Consider the following 19,997-nt stretch of genomic DNA (forward strand, 5'->3'; position numbering starts at 1 on the left):
AACTAATAAAGCTGCAGCAAATTTGTGTTGCTTCTGATAATGTGAGTCTAGTTCTATAATGCTTTTTTTTTTAAAAGGACAACATTAAAACAGGCAATAAAAATGTACGTTAACTATTAACTAGATTAACGTTTCTACTGTACCTTGGCCTTCTCAAAGTCTAGGTCTTTGCCAATGGTGGACAGCAGTCTGCAGAGGCACTCTAAGCTCTCCTCATCATGGTTCTTCAGGAGCTTCACGATACAGTCGTGCATGATGGGCTCTGTCAGCATTTTCAGCTTGAACAGTTCTCCTATGAACTTGATGTTGCCAAGTGACCGTCTGCGTGCCTTGTCCTTAGCTTCCTCCAGCTCTTCTTTGAGGCGCTGACGTTCCTCTCCCTATGGTGAAAATCAAAATGCTTTCAATAAAACTATTTCAACTCTAAGATGTGTACGAAATAATTTACAAATATATGGCAACATGTTACCTCAGTGGCAGCATCCAGCTCTTTCTGTTTCTGCTCAAAGATCTCGTCATCATCCTTATCCTTTTCAAACTCCTTCTGACAACGATTGAGCAGCAGTTTACGGAAATTTACAGTGACTCCCGGTTTGTCTGTAGTGGGGACTTTAAGCTGAAAGACAGACAAATAAATTACTTTAAAAAGAGTGCTAAACATTTGTTTCATGGATGGCAAGACAACAAATCAGAAGCTCAGCAATAATTATTTCTCCTGTTTCTCAATTAGTAATTGGACAGTAGAGGTTGGGGGGGGGGGGGGGGGCATACAGAAGAGAACATCCAGAAGAGCTCCTCAGTTCCTCAATCCCATCACTGTAGAGTCAGTGGCCCAGACATGTGGCACAATACAGAGATCAGTAGAGCAATACAGATAGATGTTACTCACCCCCATAAGGCAGCGGCACATGTTGGCATAAGCCACAGAGAAGTTGGGTTCTGAGATGGCTTTCTCGAAGATGAGGTCAATGACACCCTTGAGCCTCTCTTCTGTGTCTATGGTGAGCTCCGTCACCTGCTTCATCAGTTGCTGGAACATCTGTGGCGTGAGCTTGTTAAGGACGCTGCGCACACGGCGGAACAGCTCCTGCGTTTTTGCAGCCTCCGCATCGTCCTCCTCATCCTCTCCTCCTTTTGGTCCTTTGGCTTGCTTCTTGATTGAAGGCGTCCAAGCGTTCTCAGCCTGGTTGAGTTCCACATTGTCTTTAAGAGACAAGCTGGTGATGATCTTGGGGTTACGGGGTTGCTCTTTACCTCGTCCCGGCTGTGGGCGCCGTCCAGATTGAGACGAGTGCTTTAAAAAAAATTTTTTTTTATAAAACAGAGACGATCTCAAAATATAGCCACATTACTCAATAGCATATTTCACCCAAAACAGGAAATTCAGCCATTTTTAACCCATATGACATTCTTTCAAGGAACACGAAAGAAGATTACAGGCAAAATAACAGCCTGAGTCACCATGCACTTCCATTGTACGAAAAAAGGCAATGAAAGTGAATGCTGACGGTTTGTGTTCTAATGAAGAAAGACACAGGTTTGGAACAACACAAGGGTGAGACAGTGATAGTTCACCCAAAATGAAAATTATAATTTAAACTGAATTTTAAATGTCGAGTAAAGAAATAGTCAACTGACCGGTCCTCGTCCTCCTCCAGATGACTGCCTGCCCAGGTTAGCATATGAGGGTGTGAAGTCAGGACCACAGTTCATGAGACTCCTGGGATCCAAAGGCCGCAAGGGGGTTTTATTTGCCTGTAGTGCAAATAGGAAAAAAAGATGGAGATTGATAATTTTAGCAAGACATATACCAGTAGGTTAAATATCTCTTTGGGGTCCAGATGGAATCTTCACCTTGTCCAACACTACATCACTGATGTGAGGTAAACCCTCAGGCTTGTGCATGCTCGCACTGATGAACTGGAAGCCAAGCAGGAACTCCCGATCATATCGTTTCTTCTCCTCTGGGTTGATGGGCTTCCACTGCTCTGTGAGGGGGTAAGTAAAAATAATTTTAGAAAACTGTTACAATGCTTAGAGGAATAACCATTTAACAAGTTGAATTGTGAATTTTCCTGCAGCAATATTACAAAAATCTCCCATCTGCCTCTTTCCCAATGCATTAACAAATTAAACAGCAAGCATGTCTGTTGACACATGATTGGTATGTTTTCATGGATAAGCTCAAATGTGGTGTCACATCCCGAAACGTACTAAAGCTACTTCACCCGAATACACTTATAAAAGCTGCATGAACTTGTCTGACAAATGCAATTTATCATTCTTGAGTTGACTCGTTTCCTATTGAAACCAGAGATGGGCGTGGGAATTTTTTTTTAATAGCCAATAGCCTTTAGTTTATATCATAGCCTGGCAAAACCTATTAGGAGGGGACACATTCATTCAAGAGATCATTTTATTGGACAACATTTTTTATTTGCCCCTGCAAACCATGCTTTATTAATATTTTTAGCCCATTTTCCCCACAATGGGAATTTTTTTTCACCTTTTAAAGAGTACACTAGCATTTAGAAAGCTGCAAAAACTCCAATTTAGATTTCATGGCATCTTTAGGCATAAAAAAATGCATGTACAGAGAAACACCTTAAGTTTAGAAAACTTTTAGTGACTTATAGCAAAATAAGTCACATAACAAAATATTTACTTAAAGAATAGTTCACCCCATAATGAAAAATTTCTCATTTTCCCACCCACATGCCATCACAGATGTGAACATCAAAATGTAACTCCTTTTTCACTGAACATCTTGCCATTGCAGTCTCTAGGTTCGATCATGATTTCAAGCTCGATTACACTTCCTAGTGCTTGACGCATTAGCAGCCTGCTAGATGGTGCTTGGAAGTGTAATCGAGCTTGAAATCACGATCGCCAAGGAGACTGCTAATGTCACATATTATAGTGAAAGGAGTTTTGGTCTGTTCTCACCCAAAACCGATTGGATCACTTCAGAAAACATGCATTACACAACTAAAGTCTTATGGATTACTTTTATGCAGCATTTATGTGCTTTGGTAGCTTTAAAGTTCTGGTCACCATTCACTCGCATTGTATAAACAGACAGACATCATATCTCCTTTGAAATATCTTTGTGTTCCGCAGAAGAAAGTCATATGAGTTTGAGACGACATAAGGGTGAGTAAGTGACAGAATTATCATTTAAATAAATGGACTCCAACATAGTATTAGCAGATAATTGTTGGCTGCTGCTAAAAGATTCTTGACTTGATAAATTATGAATTAAGATGCACCGATGTAAGATTTGTAAAATGAGAGCAGTGTTCAGTGCTCAGAATAGACAATTAAATGACTTTCTAACCTTCTTTATATTGATATTTCAGTTCCATGGGTTTGGGTGCCTCAGGCTCAATATTCTCTGTGTCAAGTTTGTCCTCTTTCTCCTCCCATGTTTCTTCTGACTCCTCTGCTGGTGGGACAGGGGATGGAGCTGGGGAGGGCTCTTTCTGAACAACCTCTGGTTCAGGAGCAGGCTTCTCCTCTGGCTGAAAAAGGCAAAGAGGATTCTTAAGACCGAGTAGATGTTTTCACTCCTATAACCACACCTTTATCTCAAGACATGTATGCCGTCTATTAAATGGAAACATTGCTGAAAATAAATCCCTACATAACTATAACAACAAACCTCTTTGAAGGCATCAAGGACATCTCCCACATCTTTCTTATTCAGATCCTTTATCTTCTTTTTCTTCTTTGGCACTGTCGTTGCTGCAGCTATGGAGGAGAACAACTCAAGTCAGATTTCCTTTTGGACATTAGAGTAATCCTCAATATGCAAAAAGTGCTTATTAACACCAATCATTTCCCCACCTTGCATAGTTGTCTCCTCAACAGGGCAGCTCAGTGCAGGGGCGGGCATCTCCTCTGCTTTCTGCTCAACCTCTTCTTCCACAGGTGCTGCTTTCACAGCTGTAAGGCAGATCTGCTGGACCTGAGGAGCCTCTTGTTTAGCAACTGGATTACTGGAGCATTCTGGCTTCACATCATCTTCAGTAACCTCAACAGAGTCCTGAGGCAAACCATTAAGCAAAGGCTGTTCCTTTGGCTCACCAATGACTGGCTCTGGAACAGGCGTCTCAGTGGTTACAGGGCTGGTGTCCTTAGAAGCTTCATCACTGCCACTGGCTACAGCAGGAGGAGCATCCACAGAGCTGGAGATGACGGTAGTTGGGCTAGAGTCAGATGAGGCCTCTATGCTGGCCACAGGCTCTGACTCTTTCTCCTTGGCTACCTCAGGCTCCTCTTTTTCAACCCCAGAAGAAATTAGCTCCACAGGAGGGGAGTCCTCCTCAGGCTCCTTGTTTTGAGCAGGGGCTTCAGGGGCCACTGAAACATCCACACTGTCAGCAGTTTGAGGCTCTGAAGGTTTGGGATTGTTCATAGGAGGAGGAGAAGCTGAAGCAGGTGGAAGTCCCAAGGGATAGCAAGCTGCAGTGGAAACTGCGGTGATAGCATCAGGGTCCTCTCCTGGAGGAATGGAAACCTTGCTCACTGATGAAGCTTGTCTGACCTCAGACACAGGTTGCAAGTCAGCGGCTGGAGGAGGAGTGGGGGCTTGCTCAGGCGTCTTTGATGGAGGAGGGGTGGGGACTGCTGCAGGAGGGACCACAGGCTTCACCTGATCATCTGAGGATAAAAGGACAGTGAAAAGTACAAACATAAAATTAGTGTAAGCAGAGAGAAATCCCACTTGCTGTTTTCTTTTATTGGGAAGAAGCCTCTGTAGTACTTAACTAATTTACAACTTTTTTAAAAAGGAAGTTGCCATGATGCAAACGATGAGTTGTGATAGTCAATTTCACTTTGAAGTCAACATAAAAAAAAAAAAATAAAAAAAAATTAAAAAAAACACATTTACTGTAATACACGTTCTTAATAGGGGTGGGAATCGCAAGATAACTGGCGATACGATATATCGATATTTAGGTCACAATATGATATTAGGTATGGTGCACGGACAGTCGAAATTCAGTTAACCATTCGATGCGCCACTATACTAATATCAAAATCACTATTTGGTTATTCTACACATGCAATAGAGGTCTTCAACCTGATTCAAGCTCGACGAGTTCCGACAAACCGTCAGGTTTTCCGACCAAGTTTGGATCAGTTTTTACAAGTAGAGGGCGAGTTAGCAAAATCTTTCTAGCAAGTCAGTCCACTGTCGGCCATCTTTGGAATGCTCTTTGAAGGCTATTTCCAATCATGCCAGTGCAGCTCCTATCTACTAGGATGGAAAAAGACCAAAATCTAAAAAATGGTTGGTAAAGATTACAATCAAAGAACAGATTTCAAATCAACAATAAAATTTGACAATACTGGAATCATAAATTGTGATTTTTTTTATCTCCTATTACGCTAAAAAACGAAATTTTCCCGGCTTGTAAAGCTAATGCACATTCTAAAGTTGATTGACAGGTGATGTCTGTATCTAACAGGTGATTGGCTCTTTTAACTGTAAGGCGGGACTTCCTTTCTACATCCATTGACCATTGGGTGCTCAGAGCTCCTTGGTTGAGCGTTCCAATTTTTCCCATTCATTTTAATAGAAGGGGTCCATCTCTGCTAAATAATCTCTGGAGTTATGGACTGATCAAACATGCTTTTGTGTGCATCTGCACTGTTGTTCTATTACAGATCAGTGATACTGAAACACGCTGGACGGACGTCTTTGACTGTTGCGCTGGCTGAATCACTTTATCTTTCAGCGCCTCAAGCAGAATCGCCACATTTTTAGACAGAGTCAAGTTAAAAAGACTTACATTTTTATAAACGCATCTCAAAACCCCTACGCTGTGTTTCATTCGTTGTGCTGCGTTCTGAAGAAGAGTACTTTGACTGTTTGTTACACCATTATACATGATTCCAGTTTATTTTTCAATGAGCAACGTTTCAGCGCTTGATAAACGGTAAGTGGTTTTCCCTTTTGCTCTGGTGTGCGTATTTAGTACAATAATTAGACAAGTTCAATATAATTTGATTTTAAACCATTTAAAAATCAATGCACCCCAAGAAGCTATTGAACCACAGCACGCACATGACAATACTTGCGTTCGCTCCCTCACAGAAACGTGAAGCTGCCCGTGCAGTTCGCAAATAATGGCAGTGGCGGCTTGATTATTTCTGTTTGACTTTAATGCAAGATCTGATCATTTGAAGATCTATGTATTGTGCTATTTAGACTCATAGCTCACTCTGCACTTTATTTGCTGCTGTTTTGAGTAGTGTTTGAAGAAATTCCATTACAATAAACAGAGCCCTTCTAAGGGAACTTACAAGCTTAGCCTAAAATAGCATTACATGGCGCTCCCATAGGTATTCTATGGGCAGTACACTGGCGAGGAAACAAGAGGCTTCTTTTTGAATGGATGTCTATGGAGGAGATGCTTCAGTGTGCTGAATAAATTGCTTTTGTGAGGAAACAGCTCATCTCTTAATGAACTGACTGCCTTTCCACTAATCTTCAACTTGTATTACACTAAACAATACTTTTGGAATTAACTGAGTGTGGCGTTTACAATGTTAAATGTATGTTTTATAAGAGAAGTCACGGACGACTTGGCGACAGGTAGGTGTCACTTTTTGGCTCTCCCCATTCATGTGTATGGTATCTGCAAATGGTGAATTAGTGTCGTAATCTCTCCTCTAATGATAGAACCACGGAAATTGTTATCTCAGTAATTAAAAGAATCTCTGCAATACCTGGGTAGCTCAGCGAGTAAAGACGCTGACTACCACCCCTGGAGTTCACAAGTTCGAATCCCAGGGTGTGCTGAGTGACTCCAGACAGGTCTCCTAAGCAACCAAATTTGCCCGGTTGCTAGGGATGGTAGAGTCACATGAGGTAACCTCCTCATGGTCGCTATAATGTGGTTCGGTCTCGGTGGGGCGTGTGGCGAGTTGTGCGTGGATGCCGCGGTGGATGGCGTGAAGCCTCCACATGCGCTATGTCTCTGCAGTAACGCGCTCAACAAGCCACGTGATAAGATGCGCGGATTGACGGTCTCAGACGCGGAGGCAACTGAGATTCGTCCTCCGCCACCCGGATTGAGGCGAGTCACTACATCACCACGAGGACTTAAGAGTGCATTGGGAATTGGGCATTCGTAATTGGGGAGAAAAAAAAATGTCTGCAATAAACATCCTTTAGCCTATTCCTGCATCCTGACTCTAGACTAAAAACCGATTAACCGTTCATAAAACTTTGCGGTTAACCGAATGTTAAAAATGGTAACCATGCACATCCCTATACGATATTACTGCGATTCAAAACTATGATATATTGTGATATTTCACTCAATGTTTCTCATTCATCTTCAACAGACTAGAGAACCATTTCCAAATCACCAAATGCATTAAATTCATATAAAAGTGCCAGTTTACAAAATAAGGCCAGTTTATTTCCTAATATCTATTTACAATGCAAAACCATAAGCATATAAAACCATAATGGCTCCCTATTTCTGTGGTTGGGTCAATGTAGCTAGTCTTTCTAAAAATATACTATTTATGAACACAATAATAGCCTGAACACTTTAAAAACATTATTTATTACAACACAGTTTCAATATACAAAAGTATAACTGATTTCACCTAAAAGATTAGCCTATTTTATATGATACTAAAATGTTTGTCAAAATACCTCAGTTAATGTTACTACTGTAAAATTGTGATATATTTTTGTAAGGGTGAGTGATTGTGTAAAGCATGATAACTGCACCTTCTAAGGGACTGTTGTTGAATTCCCAGATGGATTTGGCGAACCACAATATTAATGTTTAAATTTGGCACGCAAATATCGATACAATGTCATGAGGAAAAATATCACAATACTTCAACATATCGATAATTTTGCCCACCTCTAGTTCTTGGTCTTATTGTGAACGATTCATCAGTGCACAATATTCCAAAGGAAAAACTTGATCTGCCTCTGAAATATATTTCCTTTTCAGCTGACATCACCATGCTTTATTTTTCAAACCCTCTCCTCCAACCAACTGCCATTTAGAGACCATAACCAGAAAGGTAGTACGGAACATCCACTTTCCATGATCCAATCAATTGCCAATGTATAAAATCAAGTCCCACACTACCTTTTTCTCATCTTTTTCACTCAAAAATGTGTCATTACTGAGTAGAAAGGGTTTTGAATGCTGTTTCATGTTGATTTTTATGTCAGAAACTTGATTATGCATTTTCAAGAAGAGCCAACTCACCAGATCTGATCACAGAAGCAACAGGAGAAACACTTTCACCATTGGTCTGGACTAGACCTCCTACTTCTGAACCAACACTCTGAGAACGAAGAAACAAGAGTATAAATAGTTGGAAGCAGTGTGTCTTTTTGCATTTTAGTACTTTAATAACTGAAAAGTGCATCCTAACATCAGTGTCTGAACTACATAAGTGGAGAGCGACAAAACTAGATTGCTCTTTCATTAGTCAGTGAAGGACTTTACACTGCAAGCGTCCAATGCGCCTCAAGCCGACAGATGCCCAGTTTCTTTTTGACATGCTGGGGGTTAAACTTGTAACACTAATACATGTGAAATTTCACAATCTAACCGGAGTCTACTTTTTCAATTCTTACCTCTAGTTTTATTGACATGGACTTTTTTTTTATTTTTAAGTATACAGCCTACATTATGGCCCTTTACTTCAGTCACTTGTATTCTAACAAGTGATGTAATCTAGGGGTGGTAACTGGTGATACGATATTATATTGATATCCATGTCACAGATATGATATTATTGCAATTCTTTTTTTTTTTTATGGTGTATTGCGATTCAAAAGTACGATATATTGCGATATTTCACTCAATGTTTCTCATTCGTCTTCATTCGGACTTAAGAACTGTTTCCAAATTACCAAATGCATACAAGTGTGCCAATTTACAAAATAAGGCCTAATATCTATGTACAATGCAAAGCCATAAGCATATAAGACCACAATGGCTCCCTATTTCTGTGGTTGGGTCAATGAAGCTAGTCTTTCTAAAAATAAATGATAGTATTTATAAATACAATAGTAGCCTGAACAATTAAAAAACACTTATTACAACACAATTTCAATACACAAAAGAAAAATATATTTGCCGTGCAAATATCAATACAATATCACGAGGAAAAATAATCACAATACTATAGATATTTTTTTCCACCTCTAATTAATCATGCGCTCACTTACATTTATATTGTTGTTCTTGGCAAAGACCTTTAACAAATACTTAAACAGGTAGTTAAAAAGATAGTTCTGTCATAATTACTCAACCTTATGTTGTTCCAAGCTTACAGAAGAGAGGAATTCATATGCTTAATAGCCAAGGACCTAAATACATTTCAGATATGCTTGTTGAATATAAACCTAACAGACCTCTCAGATCATTAGGATCAAGTCAGTTAGACATACAGAGGGTTCAAGGTGAGAGTGTTTAGCTATTATGCCACCTGCAGCTGGAACCAGCTTCCAGAAGGTTAGATGTGCCCCAACAGTAGCCACATTTAAATCCAGACTGAAAACACATCTGTTTAGCTGTGCATTTTCTGACTGAGCATTGTGCTGCACTTATATATTTCAATGAATCATTTTGCTTTTGTCTTTCATTTGACTTATTCTATTTTATTCTTTTCATTTTATTTTTATATAACTTTTTCTCGATGCGTTTACAATTTTTGGTTATCCTCTGTTTAATCAGGGAAGGTTAACAACAGATATGGATGGTGTTATCTTAGTTATCCTCTGCTGTGCCAGGGAAGGTTAACAATTAAAGTGTGTGTTAATTTTTGGTTATCTCTGTTTAATCAAGGAAGGTTAACAACAGTTATGGATGGTGTTAACAATTAAAAAAAAAAATCCTTACTAATTTTAATCATTTTACATTTTTTCACATTTATTTTATTTCTTATTTCATGTTCTTAATTGGTCTTTATTTTTTTTAATGTATCATGCATTTTCTTTAAAATGTATATGTAAAGCACTTTGAATTGCCATTGTGTATGAAATGTGCTATATATGTAACAAAAGATGTTTGGCACATCATTAGTCCCAGTCACCATTCACTTTCATTCATCTTTTTCTATACAATGAAAGTGAATGGTGACCCAGACCGACATTCTGCCTAACATTTCCTTTTGTTTTCCTTTGCTTTGGGTTCGCAAACATGAGGGGTGTTAGTGATGACAGAAGTTTTATTTTGGGTGAACTTAAGTTTTTCAATTGCTTACCAGATTAAAGTTGAAAAAATGCAAGGAGGGGACCTTGCTGAAAAATCAGTGATTATAATATTTATAAACATACACATATATACATACATACACACACACACACACACACACAACTACATATATACATACACATATTAGTGTTGTCACAGTACCAAAATTTCAGTAGTCTGTACAGATACCAGTACCGATACCAATTTCATGGTTCTCGATACCAATTTCGATACCACAGCAAAAATATGCTACTATTATAATGTGCTATTGAACACACCAGTTTAGTTATTTTTTATTAATTTTAATAATCCTAGTTTAATAGTTATTATTTTCCAGAACATTTTTGAAAGTTTATTTTAATTTCATCATCAAAATGATGTCTAATCAATAAATTCTTAAAACTTTTAACAAGTGAAAATATAACTTTTCAACATGTCACTGCATTTGTTTTTCCAAACTTTTATTCAACAACTGTCTTGCTTGTGATATTTTAATTAGTATCATTATTATAGCGAATATTACATTTTACTATACAGTTGTAATATATTTGTATTCAATTTCAAGCATCTAGCTTTTATTTTGAATCATGCTTTTATTATGATGTGTGTTTTTTGCCGCAAGTTTCACTTTTCCAGATAAACCACATGGTCCAGTGTGATCACTGAAGATTTTTAAGTCACGTCTGAAATCTCATCTCTTTACACTGGCCATTGAGTCTGACAAATGAAATGTAGGGCACAGTTTTGAAGTGTTTGTATTTTAGATTACTGGTGTTTGTGTGTGTTCATATTTTTAAATTGTAGTACTGTGGAGCACTTTGGTCAACTCTGTTGTTTTAAATGCTATATAAATACAGCTGAGCTGAGATTAAAGTGCAAATGCTGTGATTTTAATTATATAAATATATAGTTTACATGTGCTGCATGGTTCACAATGAATAAGTGCTCTGCTCTGTCATCTGATCCAATGTGAATGATTCTCAATGTCTGTAGAATTTCTAGTGTATGAGCGGTCAGATTTATTTAAAGTGCGCAGCTCTTCTACAGTAAGATTTTAGCCTTTAGCGGTTTAATAAATCACACTAGGACATGTCACGATTTTAATTTGATTGTCCAGTTCAATGTACAAAGTGTAACAGAACACACGTTCAAAATAAGCATGTGAGCATTTTAATGCTGCCGTGTGTCAGTCATACTGCGCGCAGGTACCGGATAGAATCAGAGCTCTGTACTACCGGTATTGCAAAAGCACTGGGATCGTTACATCTTTTTTATTTTAGTATCGACTTGGTACCGAAGTACTGGTACTTTTGACAACACTAATATACACCGATCAGCCACAACAAGGCGTTTCCGTCCACAGAACTGCCGCTCACTGGATGGTTTTTGTTTTTGGCACCATTCTGAGTAAATTCTAGAGACTGTTGTGTGTGAAAATCCCAGGAGATCAGCAGTTACAGAAATACTCAAACCAGCACATCTGGCACCAACAAACATCCATGCGATTATCTAATCAGCCAATCCTGTGGCAGCAGTGCAGTGCATAAAATCATGCAAATATGGGTCAGGAGCTTCAGTTAATGTTCACATCAACCATCAGAATGGGGAAAAATGTGATCTCAGTGATTTGGACCGTGGCATGATTGTTGGTGCCAGACAGGCTGGTTTGAGTATTTCTGTAACTGCTGATCTCCTGGGATTTTTATGCACAACAGTCTCTAGAATTTACTCAGAATTGTGCCAAAAACAAAAAACATCAAGTGAGCGGCAGTTCTGTGGACGGAAACGCCTTGTTGATGAGAGGGGTCAACAGAAAATGACCAGGCTGGTTCGAACTGACAAAGTCTACGGCAACTCAGATAACCACTCTGTACAATTGAGTTGAAAAGTATAACATCTCAGAATGCTATTCTGAGATGTGGGTTGGCACTGTTTTGGCAGCATGAGGGGGACCTACACATTAGGCAGGTGGTTTTAATGTTGTGGCTGATCGGTGTGTATATACACACACACACACACGCACACATATACATACAGTATATAATAAGATAATTTTGAACATGCAAATAAATATATTAATTTTATTATGTAAATTGGTACATACTGGCCTACGCATATTAAAATGGACTGATTTACAAGGGCAGAAGGTACCTGTATAGGTCAGTTGGAGCAAAGAGATGAAGATGAGAGATGTAACAGGTGTTTTTTTTTATAAGGATGATGAAGTTTTCTCTTCACCCAGCAGCTGAGTAGTTCTGGTAACATTGTACACTAGGCATTTTTTTTAATTTTTTAATCCCCTTTTCTCCCAGTTTGGAATGCCCAATTCCCACTACTTACTAGGTCCTCGTAGTGGCGCAGTTACTCACCTCAATACGGGTGGCAAAGAACTCAAAGTCTCAGTTGCCTCTGCTTCTGAGGTAGTCAATCCACACCGTGGAGAATCACAGCATGTGGAGGCTCATGCTATTCTCCGCGATCCACGTACAACTTACCACGCGGCCCATTGAGAGCGAGAACCACTTAATCGTGAACACGAGGAGGTTACCCCATGTGATTCGAACTCTCGAATCTAGGAGTGGTAGTCATCATCAATACTCGCTGAGCTACCCAGGCCCCCAGAGTACACGAGGCATTTTTGCCGTTTCTGCCTTTTTTGTCTAAGGGACTATTATATGCACAAGCGACACAATGTGCTGAGGCAAAACTAGATTGCTCCAATGTCACGTGCTTGCACTGTAGATAGAGTCAATGGACATAAACGGGACTGTCGCATGTCAAATTAAAAGGTTTACCAATTATGCGCTTCCTTTGCTCACTGTGCCCACATTTAACACAAGTCTAATGAGTTGCAGAATGCTGCACGCAAGAGAGAGAGAGAGACATTAGAGCTGATTACTCACGCTGATTCTGATATCGGTGTGGTTTAGTTTACAAATTCTCAACTACTGTACAAGTTAACGTGAATAAATGTGTATGGGAATTCTCCATATTATGAACGTCGAACTTGTGAAAATTATTAAAATCATGCGCAATTCCCGTGCTGAATTTAATGCCCTAAAATGGCAATAACAAACCTGTGGAGGAGTGGAGGTCGTTCTCCCACCAGACATTATCTCTTCCGTGATGTCACGTCCTCCCTGGTTGGGGTCACGTATTCTGATCTGTGAGGGACAAACTGATGAGTCACAGATTAACAGATCAAAAAGAAATGCACTAAATGCTTTTATAACCCACCTGTTTGCGCTCTCTCCTGACTTGTCCCGGCGGCTGAGGTGGAGCTTGCGGTGGAGTTGGGGCCGGTTGCTGCTGAGCGGGGTTCATCATGACAGATGTGGGGGGAACTGATGCAGGGTACTGCTGTGTCGCAGGGTAATAGGCAGCTGCTAGACCAGAAAAAAATTAAATTAAAAAAACTACATTAGACAGTAAAATGAGATAGCTAGCTTTAATGAGGCAAAAAACCCACATGCAAAATATTCCCCCACCCATCAAAAACACCTCCTGATCCTGAGGAAAGCAAAGTGAATCAAATCAGTTCATTCATACCCTGATTTTTTCAATGTTAAAACACTTTCTTGTATCCCAGTTCAATATGCAAAGTCAACTGTAAGCAAGCCATTGGTAAGTTGATTTCCTGAAGAGTGTAAACACGGTCACTCTGGTGCTATGAAAAGCTTTCTTGGTTTGAGAATCCCGACCAACCTTACAGAGCCACGTAGGCTCACCCAACAGCTTGAGTTTGCTGTGGGACTTTGGCCAACCAAAGAAAGACAGCGGAGGTGGTTGGGAAAACAGTTTGAAAAGTCATTATTTTTGCGATTCAATTTGGAGACACCAGTGGCACAGAAATTACACTTATCTTTAAGGCTGTGGTTAACATCAGATGGTGCATGCTCACAATACCATTAAAAACAATCAGCCTGGCTGAGACATTGGACAGAGGAGTAACAAACAGCCCTGCGCTTCAGACTCACCAGGATAACGCTGGGAGGTGAGAGGAGCTCCGTGCAGCGAGAGACGTCCGTTCTCTCTGCCCGCACCTCTCCCCCCACCCCCCCGCCTCTCCCTCCCTGCCAGAGAGGGATCTGAACTCAGCCAAAGGAGAAGGGAAGAGAGGAAAGAGAGAAAAAAGGTAGAAAGTGAGTATGAGGAAACAAGCAGGCAGCAGATTGTATGAGCTGAACCGGGTTAGAGAGCCAACAACCTGTGCAGACAAACAGGGTAAAACTAGGTGCATAGTTAGTTATGACATGGACATTATCTGATGTAGATGACTGATCTGCACTCTGCCTCAAAATCTAGATAGCTGCCTTTTTTACGAAGCATTTTAAATACATCATATGCTGCGCTTCCGATGCAAATCCTGTTGGAAAAGGCGGCAGGGTCAACAATAAGGATGGCCCGCTGGAGAATTTCAGACCAGTTGATGAAAGTGTCACTTGCCTTATGGACCCTTTTTACATAACCGGGTTTGGAATGCCAAAGTAAACGATGGCAGGGTAAACTTGTATAACGGAAAATGGGAGAACACAGAAAAAAAGAAAAAAAAACGCTTTCACAGACTTTTAAAACAAGATAAAAAAGGAGAGTGGTGGGTTACACAGGGTTCATACAGATGCTTCAAGGTGAAATTAAAATGTGTATTTGTTTTCAAGGACTATTCTTGAGATGTCATTAAAACAAAATTTTATTTGTAAAAGAATAAATTCATATTTTATTCATTCAATTTTTTATAAAACACAACATCTCAATGTGCATCTTTAACTACACATCCTCACAGAAAAGATTCTTGATTCATTCATGACGAAATTGATGTGCTCCCTTAAAACACACTTCGCTTTCCAACAAAAGTGAATAACAGGGTCCGTAAACAGTAGTCCATATGACTCGTGTGCTATGTTCCATATTTTCTTAAGTCACACAACAGATATATGTGAGGAACTGACCGAAACTGCTAATGGGTTGTTCTCAAAAAATGCTGCCTTTCCAATTTACAGAATATTGAAATTTTCCATTCAGTTCATTTTTTTTTGCCCATAAACGCCGAGCGTAAATATTTTTTAACATTCTGACATGATTTTTATTAAAAAGACAACATGACTGTTGTTCTTTTATTATTTAATTTTGTTTCATGAATGAAGCAAGTGTTAACACCAATGAGGGTCAAATTTTGTGGTGTGAAAATTTTCAACTGTGCACTTTTTAACATGCTGGGAAAATCACTATATGCATATTTAAGCAGCCTCTGAACTTTGACCTTAATTCTTTTCCACAACTTTTTTTTTCCCATTTTATGTTTTTTCCATTAATAACACCAATAGCAAGAAATCAAGGGACAAACATTCTTTTTATATCATTTAAATCATTAATACATATTTTTGCTTATTTGCACACTTGTTCGTCCTTGCACTAATGATTGTATTAAAAATTTGTAAAAAAAATAAACATTAATAACTGTAAATGTCACAGAAGTGTACCAGATGAAGTGAAAAGGGATTTATTTTTTCAGGCAATTTACAAAATTCAAATATACTTTCTAAAAAATTTGCAAAACAGAGTCAAGCCATTTCATATCGTTAAAGGTTAGGTTATAGAATAGAATACCTTTAAAAAAAAAAATTATTATTTTTTTTTTTTTTGGCTGTTTGAAAGCTTTTTTATGACTAAAAAAGTCAAGGAACATGTTTGTCAACATATTTTGATACTGACCCAAATGTTGTCAGAAATAACCTATTTTGTGAGACCCAAAGCTCTCTTTACAGAAGTAGGCGCTAGACAGCTCACAAAACCGAATCCTCCATTGATCTGCATTCAAATCTCAGAACGTTTTACATCTCATTGGAGAATTGTTTCACTCTGGAGAGTAAATTGTAATTAAAACTGATAGTTGCAAGGATTCATACTTGTGAAATCCGCCACAGCAGTATTTATAAAATATTTTTTTAAACCTCAACCAGTAACAATTGATTGTGATTGGCCCATTCTGAACAGAACTACCAAAAGTAACAGGTGCTACATGACATCGTCATCGTCGTCTGGACCTCTGCCCATATGGTTAAAAAGAAACGGCTCATAAGAGTCATCTGTTCGTCAGTTTGACTCTACTGGTCGCGTTGTATGTTTCTTGCTGCACATGCAACTGAATAGCGCTTCTCGAAACATTGTCACAGTGTGTTGGTCCAGTGTTTCATCTGCACCAGCAGAAGAATGTCCTGTATGTTTGAGGACTGTTAATGGAACCGACAGTAATGAAAATCATCCAGTATTTTTTATGTAAGCGGTTCTGAATAACTAGCATACAGCACACAGAGAGAAGTATGCCAAAAAAATATGAAAAGAAATCCTTTACTTTCCATGATTCATGGCACGAGCCATGAGAGAGCGCAGTAAGCCGGAAGAGGGGGATCTGTTGTTTGGCTGTAGCAGCAGGGGGCATGTCGTCTTTCAGTAACAGGATTGTATACGTGTTTTCCGAAAACACATTTAACTTAAATGATTTAAGCAACATATTTAACGCTTTTCTATCGAACACTTTAAGCAGCTCTTGGTAAAAATGGCTATTTTCAAGGTTTTTCCAGGACTTACATTTAAAAAAAGCCAAAATCAAGCACCTTGTATGAACCGTGGTTACAGCAGTCAGAAGAGAGAAAAAGGACACATTTCCATCACTCCCTCAGCAGCTGTATTAGAAAACTCATCTCAGCTCTAGTAACTTTTTTAAACTAATTTCAGGGTGATAACTGATGTTTTGAAATTTTTTTTAGTGAATTCTGATGATTTAAACATGTCACAAAGGTAAAATTATCTAATCAGATAACAGATGAGATTTTGATGAAATTGCAAGAATGATTTGTGCTAGTCTTTTTAAGCATTATTAAGAATGTGTGTGGGGGGCCTGGGTAGCTCAGTGGTAAAATACGCTGACTACCACCCCTGGAGTTCGCTAGCTCGCATCCCAGGGCGTGCTGAATGACTCCAGCCAGGTCTCCTAAGCAACCAAATTGGCCCGGTTGCTAGGGAGGGTAGAGTCACATGGGGTAAACTCCTCGTGGTCGCTATAATGTGGTTCGTTCTCAGTGGGGCGCGTGGCGAGTTGAGCGTGAGTGGATGGCGTGAAGCCTCCACAGGCGCTACGTCTACGTGGCAACGCGCTCAACAAGCCACGTGATAAGATGCGTGGGTTGACGTTCTCAGACGCGGAGGCAACTGAGATTCGTCCTCCGCCACCCGGATTGAGGCGAATCACTCCGCCACCATGAGGACTTAAAAGCACATTGGGAATTGGGCATAAATTTAGCTGAAAATAATACACTAATCAGTAATGTTTTGCATCATAAATGCCATTTTTCAGTAAAAGTGTGTTTTTGAATGTATAGCTGTCATGGAAAATACTAATACTTTTTTCTAATAAAAATAAAACACAAAAGGACATACATTGCTTAAAATGAAGTTTAGCATTTCTCTGTAGTGGGACCAGTTAAAACATTGGCAGGAAAATAAAAAATCTGAACTATTGGCTCGACTGGGTAAACAGAAAAATTCTTATCATAGAGCCCTGGGTGGGCAGCATAATTATGCTACCTCTTAAGATAACTTGTTATGGTCAAGAATGCATTCTGACAAGCAAAGTGAACAAACAAATCCAAGATGGCGGATGGAAAGAAATGTTGCTAAAAGTTCTTACAATTCATCCATTACAGAAAAGTATAGATAAAAAAAATAGTTTAGAACAATTAAAAACAGACTGTTTTACCCCAAAATTGTATTATATATTTATGCTTATCATGGCAACACCAAACTCTATTGAAATCACAAGTGAGTATAGTCACCCATGTGGCTTTGCGTTAGAAGCACTATTTTTGCATGACGCAGAGTTGGAACGCCATAGCAAATCAGTCACTTATGGAGGGTACGTTTACACGACAACGATGTACTAAAAACAGAAACGTTTTTCCTTTGTGTTTTTGAAAGGTTTCGCATACAGACGACAACGTTGTCAAAACGATCCCTGTTCACACGGATCCGCGAAAATGACTAAAAATGCTGTATTATGTATGCCAGGCCAGTAGTTGGCGATGTCACTTTGTAAAGAAACACTATGCGCCTGCGCACATAAGCATTCTTCCACAGAGCGGTGAATACAATGAAGATGCCGATCGCTGGTCGCAGTAAATCTACACTTTGCTGGAGAAGCATCAATAAACAGTCCTGTAGTCTGCCATTGTAGTTTTGAATGTCTCGCGCGTTATTTTGAAGTACTCGCACGCATGCCTATAGACCGAACATGTAATACGCGCGCGCGCATGATGACATCGTTTTCACAAATTCACGTTTTTGTATGTTTACACAGAGACGATAACTGCATCGTTTTCAAAAACTTGCACATTGAAACCCATTTTCAAGCCACAAACACGTGTCGTGTAAATGAACAGCCAAAACGCATAAAAAGTTTTCCGTTTTTAGTTGAAAACGTTGTCATGTAAACGGCCCCTTAGAATCTAGTGCAATAGGAACAAATGAACAAATGATGAGCAAAAGCAGCAAAGAAAATGAGCAAGACAGAACAGGTTACTTAAACCTGGCACAGTAAAGAGAGGGTTAGGTGGTTCAAACTAACAGGGGAGGCCCAGAGAAGAGCCTCTTACCATATGTACCGTATTCAGCTGGACTGCTTCCAGCATAGAAGCCTGTGGTTCCGCTGGGTACCGAGTATTGCTGGGCCGGGGACATGTAGGGGGCCCGGTACTACAATGGAAGAGAGAAGGGAAAAATGAATATTAGTAAATATTAGTATTACAGACCAAACATGACCAGATATATAAAGCCATCATGAAAGCAAACTAAATTAACTTCACTGAAGGCTTTGGTTTACCTGTCCATGTCCGTGCACGAAATAGGCATGGCCCTGAGTGTTGGTGAATGGCAACTGTTGCGGGGGAATCATCATCACCTGCGAGGTAGGTTGGTAAACGTGTGTAGGCGCAACAGACCGGGGGGTGCTGCTGGGTGGGACCCGGGGGGCACTGCCTTGCATACTGGGTCGGTTGGTGTAGTACTGCTGATGGAGCAAAAGAGAGTAAGGAAAAAGCTGCACATCAACCAAACTTCAAAGGTTTCCTGTTCAAATGAATCAAATCTTACGATCACCTGCAAGTTGGTATAGAAAAGACCAATAAAGAATCCCAAAGTCAAACATTGACCTCTAGGCTCAACGCAAAGAATACATACTATGAAACTGCGTATTTTGCAGTGTTATGGGAAAGTGGAGTAAATAATAACATTTAATTAATTTGAGGGTTTTAAATACAGAAGCCCTAATGCATGACATCATACCCTGTTGCCCAACATTGGATGATTTTTTGTTTTGTTTTTTAATGCCGTGCCAGCTTCTATGGCTATTTTCATAATGAAATCCAGATTAAAATATAAAAACAGGCAACAAAACTAGAGCCTATAAAAGATGTTTAAGATTCATATTTAGTAAAAACTCAAACTGATTTTTTCAAAAAGCTAAAAATGATTATGGACTGTTTAAAAAAAAAAAAAATATATATATATATATATATATATATATATATATATATATATATATATATATATATATATATATATATATATATATATTTATTTATTTATATTTCAAGGGGGTCAGCAGAATTAAACATTTCTCTAATTGGACAACGTTAATAGCCAAACAGCCATTTAGTCATTGTTTTAGTAAACTCACATTCAGATCTGGCTCCA

At 39.2% G+C, this 19,997-nt stretch overlaps 1 protein-coding gene and 1 non-coding gene across 5 annotated transcripts in view; both read right to left on the bottom strand.

The window, feature by feature from the left end:
• Positions 1-19,997, bottom strand: part of eif4g1a (eukaryotic translation initiation factor 4 gamma, 1a) — a 43,858-nt gene that overhangs the window by 12,418 nt on the left and 11,443 nt on the right. For 2 of the 4 annotated variants that reach the window (XM_051697292.1, XM_051697293.1), the window contains 13 exons: positions 19,126-19,311; positions 18,899-18,998; positions 13,488-13,636; positions 13,328-13,414; positions 8,253-8,331; positions 3,847-4,662; positions 3,662-3,750; positions 3,338-3,521; positions 1,855-1,988; positions 1,639-1,755; positions 890-1,294; positions 470-616; positions 144-380 (listed from right to left, as the gene is read on the bottom strand). In XM_051697292.1, coding sequence (XP_051553252.1) covers positions 144-380; positions 470-616; positions 890-1,294; positions 1,639-1,755; positions 1,855-1,988; positions 3,338-3,521; positions 3,662-3,750; positions 3,847-4,662; positions 8,253-8,331; positions 13,328-13,414; positions 13,488-13,636; positions 18,899-18,998; positions 19,126-19,311 — 2,730 coding nt within the window. Of the gene's footprint in view, positions 1-143; positions 381-469; positions 617-889; positions 1,295-1,638; positions 1,756-1,854; positions 1,989-3,337; positions 3,522-3,661; positions 3,751-3,846; positions 4,663-8,252; positions 8,332-13,327; positions 13,415-13,487; positions 13,637-14,227; positions 14,339-18,898; positions 18,999-19,125; positions 19,312-19,997 lie in introns of all 4 variants that reach the window. The other 2 variants (XM_051697291.1, XM_051697294.1) reach the window with 2 other exon arrangements.
• LOC127441732 (small nucleolar RNA SNORD66) lies at positions 793-866 on the bottom strand. Its single transcript, XR_007897394.1, has one exon. It is a non-coding gene; the product is annotated as a small nucleolar RNA SNORD66 (small nucleolar RNA).

This window comes from Myxocyprinus asiaticus, chromosome 5, assembly GCF_019703515.2.
Source record: "Myxocyprinus asiaticus isolate MX2 ecotype Aquarium Trade chromosome 5, UBuf_Myxa_2, whole genome shotgun sequence".
NCBI classification, from domain to species: Eukaryota; Metazoa; Chordata; class Actinopteri; order Cypriniformes; family Catostomidae; genus Myxocyprinus; species Myxocyprinus asiaticus.